The 9,280-nt window shown below is 38.4% G+C and overlaps 1 protein-coding gene across 1 annotated transcript; it reads right to left on the bottom strand.

Moving 5' to 3' along the window:
- Positions 1 to 5,494: 5,494 nt before the first annotated feature.
- Positions 5,495 to 6,626, bottom strand: LOC133252027 (olfactory receptor 2L13-like). Its single transcript, XM_061424783.1, has one exon. It carries the CDS (start codon positions 6,600 to 6,602, stop codon positions 5,565 to 5,567), a length of 1,038 nt encoding a protein of 345 aa, XP_061280767.1. The 5' UTR covers positions 6,603 to 6,626; the 3' UTR covers positions 5,495 to 5,564.
- Positions 6,627 to 9,280: the final 2,654 nt, after the last annotated feature.

Genomic DNA, 9,280 nt, shown 5'->3' on the forward strand with positions numbered 1-9,280 from the left:
CAACAAAGATGCCTGCATGCACAAGGTGAGTGAAGATCATCAAGACCCCTTACAGGATATAGAAAGGAATGTTATTATTTAAGAAATTTCATGACTGGCACCAGAATGAGAAAATTTTATCTTTATGGTTGAGCAGGTTTTTCTGCCATTAGAGAGGTCTGGTTAACTCATGATGCAGATGCACAAGGCACAGTATAGGAAATTCAGTTAAGTTCAGTCACTCTGTCATGTGCAACTCCTTTTGACCCCAGTGGACTGCAGCACACCAGGCTTCCCTGTCCATCATCAACTCCCGGGGCTTACTCAAACTTATGTGCATCAAGTCAGTGATGCCATCCAACTATCTCATCCTCAGTCGTCTCCTTCTCCTCCCACCTTCAGTCCTTCCCAGCATCAGGGTCTTTTCAAATGAGTCAGTTTTTCACATCAGATGGCCAAAATATTGGAGCTTTAGCTTCAGCATCAGTCCTTCCAATGAATATTCAGGACTGATTTCCTTGAGGATGGACTGGTTGGATCACCTTGCAGTCCAAGGGACTCTCAAGAGTCTTCAACACCATAGTTCAAAAGCACCAATTCTTCAGTGCTCAACTTTCTTTATAGTCCAACTCTCACATCCATACATGACTACTGGGAAAACCGTAGTTTTGACTAGATGGACCTTTGTTGGCAAAACAATATTTCTGCTTTTCAATATGCTACCTAGGATGGTCATAACTTTTCTTCCAAGGAGTAAGCGTCTTTTAATCTCATGGCTGCAGTCACCATCTGCAGTGATTTTGGAGCCCCCCAAAACAAAACTTCTCACTGTTTCCATTGTTTCCCCATCTATTGGCCAAAAGTGATGGGACTGAATGCCATGATCTTAGTTTTCTGAATGTTGAGTTTTAAAAAGCTAACTTTTTCACTCTCCTCTTTCATTTTCATCAAGAGGTTCTTTAGATCTTCTTTGCTTTCTGCCATAAGGGTGGTATCATCTGCATATCTGAGTTTATTGATATTTCTCCCGGCAATCTTGATTCCAGCTTGTGCTTCATCCAGCCTGGCATGTCTCATGATGTACTCTGAATGTAAGTTAAATAAACAGGGTGACAATATATAGCCTTGATGTACGCCTTTCCTGACTTGGAACCAGTCTGCTGTTCCTTGTGCAGTATTAACTGTTGCTTCTTGACCTGCATACAGATTTCTCGGGAGGCGGGTCAGGTGGTCTGGTATTCCCATCTTTTTAAGAATTTTCCACTGTTTGTTGTGATCCACACAAAGGCTTTGGCATAGTCAATAAAGCAGAAGTAGATTTTTTTTTTTTTCTGGAATTCTCTTGCTTTTTCTATGATCCAACAGATGTTGGCAATTTGATCTCTGGTTCCTCTGCCTTTTCTAAATCCAGCTTGAATATCTGGAAGCTCATGGTTCACATACTGTTGAAACCTGGCTTGGAGGATTTTGAGCATTACTTTGTTAGCATGTGAGATGGGTACAAGAGAATGACAAAGAGAAGGAAAAAAATTCTATGTTTAAACTTCTCTTGTCTTGCCTGAAAATGTGAATATTTATTTCATCAGTGTGTGTATTAATTGCTCAGTCATGAATAACTCTTTACAACCCCATGGACTGTAGCCCACCAGGCTCCTCTGTCCATGGAATTCTTCAGACAAGAATATTGGAGTAGGTTGCCATTTTCTTCTCTAGGGGATATTCTAGACCCAGGGATCAAACTCAGGTCTCCTGCATTGCAAGCAGATTCTTTACCATCTGAGCCATCAGGTAAGCTCATCATTTCATCAGCATGGTTAATGAAATCATTGGTCATTGGTGAATCAACTCTCGTTCACCTCCTCATTCTGGGCCTCTAGGGAGTAAGACTGAACGTTTCAACCCTTTAATTACAAGTTTTATTCCCCTTGCAACCAGACACTTAGAGCCTTTTTCAAAGTTGCCTCATTTACATAACAAACTTTATTTAACAAGAACATTATTTACATAGCTTTATTTTGCATAACTTTATTTACACAAAAGAAGACTACTGTATTTTTAGTCCCTTAAGAAACTCTAAGTGTTTTAGGGGCTCTGTGCCAGGAATGGAGGAAATGAATATCAAATATATGTATCTTTTTGTAAGTAAAAAAATTACCAAAACCCATATCAAAATGGCAAGACTCTTATTCATGCAGGGTAATGAAGAGGCAATGAATTTAAGCTCTGATTCAAAGAAAACTATTTTCCAAATTGAGACTTACTCTTCCTAGCTCTATGACCTGATGGAGAGTTTATTGCTGTCCCAAACCTCCCTGTGTTCACTCAAAGTGGAGAAAATAACAGAATCATAGTATTGCAGAAGCAGTCATAATTGCTAAATATTAACTGGCATTATTTTCTTAAATATTATTATATTCAATGAGCTTAAATCTAAAAGGAGACAAGTATGGACACAGACAAGAATAAGATTCAGTAAAATATGTTGTCATAAGCACTGCCATCAGAAAAAAAGACAGTCTCTAAAACAAATGCACTTATTTGGGGTCTTAGAAAAGCAATTTGGGGAACACAGATTTCAGCAGTAAACAAAACAGGGTCCAGTTCTGGAGTCAAAGATTTTTTTTTCTATTTTTTTTAAAGGAAAAATAGAGTACAATAGGTTTCACAAGTTGTTTGCCAAGAGCTACAACTGGAGGCTATTATTTTTTCTCTTACAACTTATTCCCCTGTGAAGACATTTCCCTCATTATTAAGAAAACCACATTTTTATACAGTTCTCAGAAATACCTTTCTCAACAGTAGTTCTTAGAAGGCTCTTCCTCAGCAAGTAACATGTTAATTTGCCAGTTATCAGGGTTAGTACAGTTCCATATTTTAACAGACAGAGTCCTGATATACAAAATAGAGTTACTACTGACAAGTACTTCTATAGCACTATAGGAGCACAGGTGTGGGAGAGGAAGATATTAACTGAATAAGATGATGAGAAGAAAATGTTGTGTTATATATAAATAAAAGTGTAACTCACATTGGCAGTCTTAAAAAAAAAATGTGTACCCCAATGTTCATCGCAGCACTGTTTATAATAGCCAGGACATGGAAGCAACCTAGATGTCCATCAGCAGATGAATGGATAAGAAAGCTATGGTACATATACACAATGGAGTATTACTCAGCCATTAAAAAGAATACATTTGAATCAGTTCTAATGAGGTGGATGAAACTGGAGCCTATTATACAGAGTGAAGTAAGCCAGAAAGAAAAACACCAATACAGTATACTAATGCATATATATGGAATTTAGAAAGATGGTAACAATAACCCTGTGTACGAGACAGCAAAAGAGACACTGATGTATAGAACAGTCTTATGGACTCTGTTGGAGAGGGAGAGGGTGGGAAGATTTGGGAGAATGGCATTGAAACATGTATAGTATCATGTATGAAACCAGTCGCCAGTCCAGGTTAGATGCAGGATACAGGATGCTTGGGGCTGGTGCACTGGGACGACCCAGAGGGAAGGTAGGGGAGGGAGGAGGGAGGAGGGTTCAGGATGGGGAACGCGGGTATACCTGTGGCAGATTCATTTTGATATTTGGCAAAACTAATACAATATTGTAAAGTTTAAAAATAAAATAAAATTAAAAAGAATAAAATAAAATAAAATTTTTTTTTAAATAAATAAATAAAAATCTGAAGGCTTCCCTGCTGGTCCAGCGTTTAAGAATCTGACTTGCAATGCTGGGAACACTGGTTCAATCCTTAGTCTAGGAAGTTACCATATGCTGCAAAGCAACTAAGCCCATGCACCACAACTAGTGAAGCCCTTGCATTCTAGAGCCTGTGCTCTGTAACAAAAGAAGCCAACACAATGAGAAGCCAGCACACTGAAATTAGAGAGTAGCCCCCACTTGCTGCAACTAGAAAAAGCACCTGCACAGCAGTGGAGACCCAGTACAGTAAAAAAAAAAAATAAACATATTTTTAAAGGGTGAAGAAAAACTTTCCAGAAGTGGGAAATAACCCAAGCTAAATTTCAGATGTGGAGAGGAATAGACGGCTACAAGGGCAAACTGGAGGTCTAAAGGAATTCTGGCACTAAGTCTGTAGGCTGGATGTTAGACACAGGTAAAGGTAGATTTGATATGCGTTTTAAAAGCACCTGAGCTTGAATTTGAGATTAGAAAGTTTTGTAAATACAATAGTAAACCAAAGATTGTGGAATGACATTTTCATATATATATATATATTAGGAAACTAACTTGATTGGGAAATTGTAGGATATATTTTATAATTGAAATGGACTTGAGTCATGAAAACACTTGAGAAGAAATTTAATTTAAATTTAATTTAAAATTTAAACACTTGAGAAGAAATTTAATTTAAAAAGACCAGGAAAAGATCCTGGGAGCTTAAACTTGGGCAGCAAATGGAGAATTTGTGGGAGAGGGACTCTTCTAAGCCTTTTTTCCCCTATGATCATTAAAACTAACTCCTACATAATCCCAGTCATGAAATAACTTAAGTGTGTTAGTAAAACACCAGTAGTAAAACTTTCTTTAAACACAACATTATGACATATTAGCATAGAATTTCAATGTGTATAAGCTCACATTCATATTTTACATGTTATAACTGAAATCTGAGACATTGCTTTCATTTTATATGTTGCATGCTGTAGCTCCTCAGTCCTTTGTTTCCCTGCCATTAAGTAAATGACTTTGTTGAATACAAATTTCTTTAAGGTCATTTAAATACATACTTTTCTTAATTTGAACGTAGAATAACACTGTTGATTATTCTCACAATTCTACAAAGGTCACTTAATCTCTATATTGAAATCTGAAAAATTCTAAGCCACATAAGCCCCCTTAAAATAGTATCATAAAGGATATTACATTATGATGGACTCTGGAAGTTAATTACAATCAAAATAAAAGATTGAAACAGGTTAAAAAAAAAAAACACCTCATAAACACACTAGTAAGCTTGCTTTGCTTGCTACTTGAAGTCCCACTATCCATATTTTATATATCACAAATATAATTTTATACACTACATTTAAAACATTTGAAAACATTTGATTGCATGTTCTAGGCCTGTGTTTTCCAACACAGTAACCACTGGCCCTATATGGCTAATGGGCAGTTAAAAATGTGCGTAGTCAAAAATTGCAATGGCCTATAAGTATAAACATAAGGGCTGTAAAGACTTAGAGTGAAAATAAAGTAATAGATTGCTTCAATAAGTTTGTATCAATTGCATGTAGAAATGATAATGTCAGTATGAGTGTATTATTATAAGTGATATATGCACATATATGTGACAAATATATTGCATAATATTTTACAATAATATGTCATTAATATCAATGTTCTTAATCTCAGTATTGATTATAACTTTGTGATTAAGTAAATACATTATTTAGATTAATTTCACTTTTTAAATGACACTTAGTAGCAATACTTTAAGTGAAAATTTTAAATTACAGAATAGCTCATATATTTCTATCAGATAGTAGTGCTCTAGGGTATTCTAATCACCATAGAAAGAGGGAATAAAAGAGGGTAAAGAGAGCCATAATTATTACTTTGTAAAAGAGAATATCCCAAACATTCTTGTCATGGCCCCCAGGACTTCCTTATTCCTCAGACTGTAGATAATGGGATTGAGCGTGGGAGTGAGGATGGTGTAAAAGACTGCCAAAATTTTATCTTCTGCTGGTGAGCGGAGATTCCTGGGCTGAAGATAAGTGTAGACAAAAGGTGCATAGTAAAATGTCACTACAGTTAAATGTGTTGAACAGGTGGTAAAGGCCTTTTTTCTTCCATCTTTTGAACGCATACGGTAGACAGCAAAAAGAACTCGGCCATAGGAAGCAGTGATGCCAAGGAAAGGAAGGAGGAGAAAGAGGCTTGTGCTCACAAAAACCATGTACTCATAGACCCAGGTGTCCATACAGGCCAGAGGCAACATAGCTGGGACATCACAGAAGAAGTGATCAATGGCCCTGGACTGGCAGTAAGGAATATGGAGGGCATAGACTGTGTGTGCCAGGGAGTTGAGAGACCCCAAGATCCAAGATCCCATAATCATCTTCATACACATCCTTTTGCTCATGCAGATACAATAGTGCAGGGGGTGACAGATAGCCACATAACGATCGTAGGCCATTGAGGCCAGGAGTAAGCCTTCAGAGCATGCCATGGTCAGGAAGAAGAAAGATTGCACTCCACATCCCAGGTAGGAGATGCCTTTCTGGCCAGAGAGAAAGTTGAACACCATCTTGGGGACGGTAGTGGAGAGGTACATTAGATCCATGAGGGAGAGCTGGCTGAGGAGAAAGTACATAGGTGTGTGGAGCCGGGGATCCAAACGTATGAGATAAATCATGGCTGAGTTACCCACAGAGGCTAGAAAGAATATGAGGATGATAAGAAGTAGGAGAAGCCGACCAGTTTGATTTGGGAGGAACAACCCCAACAAAATGAAATCATTGGAAGTTTGATTCCATTTCTCCATGAAAACGTATTGCTTTAACTCTCTTGAAAGACTAACAAAGACAAAAAAGAAAAAGAGCATAAAACATGAAATGAAACAAAACAGGAGCATAAAAAGGAACATTTATTAATGTTTACTTAGAATGAATTGTTTTTCCTTCAATACTGAAACTTTTGTTGAATCAATTTCAATATCTGAATTGAATGCTTCACTTCCATTTTTCTCTGGTAAGTATCTTATCAAGTGATCTTTAGTTTAAAATCTAGTATAATAGCCAGCAAAAATAAGCAAGGTAACTAAAGCATTCATTTCTGTATAACTCCTAGCCAGGCTCATCACTCACAATTTAACAAGTCACACAAATCTCTGCTTTCCCAGTGTCTGTCAGGTTGCTACAACATATTCACCAAAGTAATTGACTTATGTGACTCAGGGCCTTCTATATGCTTAAATTCTAGGTCTTCTATTAGCCCTGTTTTTGAGCCTGTGTGGCTACTTCAAACTTCTAGTTGTTTAAATATTTCAAGTTTCCTAATTAGTAAATGTGTTGCTTTGTGTACCATGCCTTATTCAACACAACAGTGTAATCATTGCTCTTTTGAAAAAGATTTGGCTTAATTTCGTATAGATCAAAGCATACTGAAACTGGAGAAGATAGTTACTATTTTTCTTTACTTAATTTGCCACACAGTAGATGGCAGTAGAGTCCTAGCAACTGAAAAACTTTCACTTGGAAGAAAGTTAAAGTGAAGTAGCTCAGTCGTGTCTGACTCTTTGCCACCCCTTGGACTGTAGCCTACCAGGCTCCTCCCTCCATGGGATTTTCCAGGCAAGAGTACTGGAGTGGGTCGCCATTGCCTTCTTCAAGGGATCTTCCCCACCCAGGATCGAACGCAGGTCTCCCGCATTGTAGGCAGACGCTTTTTACCATAAGAGCCACCAGGGAACTCTCACTTGAAAAAGGGTATGACCAAAAAACTGCTTTTGGTTTGTAGCTTACTGTCTTTAGACTTGACTGTTTAAAGCAAGAAAAGTAATATATTACTTAGAATTTTAAAAATCAAGAAGAGGTAAAAATGAATAAACTTTCCTTTCTGGAAACTCTTCCAACTTTTTCTGTCTACACTTTTCCTTGGGAATTTTTATGTGTAACTCAAGTCAGATGCAACTTAGAGACTGAAGAACAACAATATTTTATGAGCTTCCCCAGTGACTCAAGCGGCAAATAATCTTGTAACACAGGAGACACAATTTCGATCCCTGCTTTGGGAAGATCTCCCCAAGGAGGAAATGGTAACCCACTCCAGTATTCTACCTGGAAAATCCCATGGACAGAGAAGCTTGATGGGCTACAGTCCATAGGGTCACAAAGAGTCAGACATAACTGAGCACACACACTCAGCCTGGCCTGCAGCTGCACCAGAGAATTTCCTTCCTTTTCTTTGGTCACACAGCTCCTGGAGCTCAGCTTCGATTTAGGCCCTACCTCTGCTTGTACAGTGCCTTCTGGCGTCTGTTACCCACCCAGACAAGATGTGATGAAAGCAGCAGTCTGATTAGGGCTCACATGCTCATTCAGGCCAGGGAGAGGGACATAACATGGCAATCACCACTGGGATGTGTGGGGAGTGCCTGTAGTAACAGAGGCTGACAGGCAGAGGCCTCCAACATTTTATAGCTTCTTTTTCTCTATGCGTCATGTTAATTATGGGGACATCCTTGGTGGCTCAGATGGTAAAGCGTCTGCCTACAATGCGGGAGACACAGGTTCAATCCCTGGGTTGAGAAGATCGCCTGGAGAAAGAAATGGCAACCCACTCCAGTATTCTTGCCTGGAAAATCCCATGGACGAAAGAGCCTGGTAGGCTACAGTCCATGGGGTCGCAAAGAGTCGGACACGACTGAGCGACTTTCTTTCACTTTCATGTTAGTTATGACCATTTGTACATTCCTTCACTCAGTTTCTCAAACACATATAAACTGTGAATGCAGTATACTTCTTTTATTTTTAATGTATGTTTTATACCTCATTTGGAGAAGGCAATGGCACCCCACTCCAGTGTTCTTGCCTGGAGAATCCCAGGGATGGGGGAGCCTGGTGGGCTGCTGTCTATGGGGTCTCACAGAGTCGGACACGACTGAAGCGACTTAGCAGCAGCATACTTCATTTACACAGCTTAAGCGACAGATAGACTGTGTGCTTTCTTTTGTGTTCTTCTATCTGAAGAAGACTCTTAATGCCATGTTATGTCAAAGATTTAGATAATGTTGATTGGGCTATTACTCTTTTAAACAGTAAGGAACAAGAATTAATGGTTTGTTGCAATTATTCCTGTTTCATAACTTAAAATCAACTGTTAGTTCATGTAACTTTGGACAGCATGAATAATATTGTGAGAAAAAAAAAACTTAGCGTAGAGAAATGGGGAAAAAATGTTTATATCTGTTTAGTTGGCAAATGCTAGCAATAAAAAATGCATAGTGTCACAAAAGAGGTACACAATATCGTTGTTGCTAGAGGAGATCCTTATTGCCAAATAGCTCCTTATCGCCAAATTCAGACTGAAATTGAAGAAAGTAGGGAAAACCACTAGACCATTCAGGTATAACCGAAATCAAATCCCTTACAATTAGACAGTGGAAATGAGAAATAGATTCAAGGGATTAGATCCGATAGACAGAGTGCCTGAAGAACTATGGATGGAGGTTCATGACATTGTACAAGAGGCAATGATCAAGACCATCCTCAAGAAAAAGAAATGCAAGAAGGCAAAATGGTTGTCTGAAGAGACCTTACAAAT

The sequence above is a fragment of the Bos javanicus genome, chromosome 7 (genome assembly GCF_032452875.1).
Source record: "Bos javanicus breed banteng chromosome 7, ARS-OSU_banteng_1.0, whole genome shotgun sequence".
NCBI classification, from domain to species: domain Eukaryota; kingdom Metazoa; phylum Chordata; class Mammalia; order Artiodactyla; family Bovidae; genus Bos; species Bos javanicus.

Bases quoted from the DNA above. Each gene is read 5' to 3' on its own strand.
- LOC133252027 (XM_061424783.1), bottom strand. From the start codon at position 6,602: ATGTTCCTTTTTATGCTCCTGTTTTGTTTCATTTCATGTTTTATGCTC.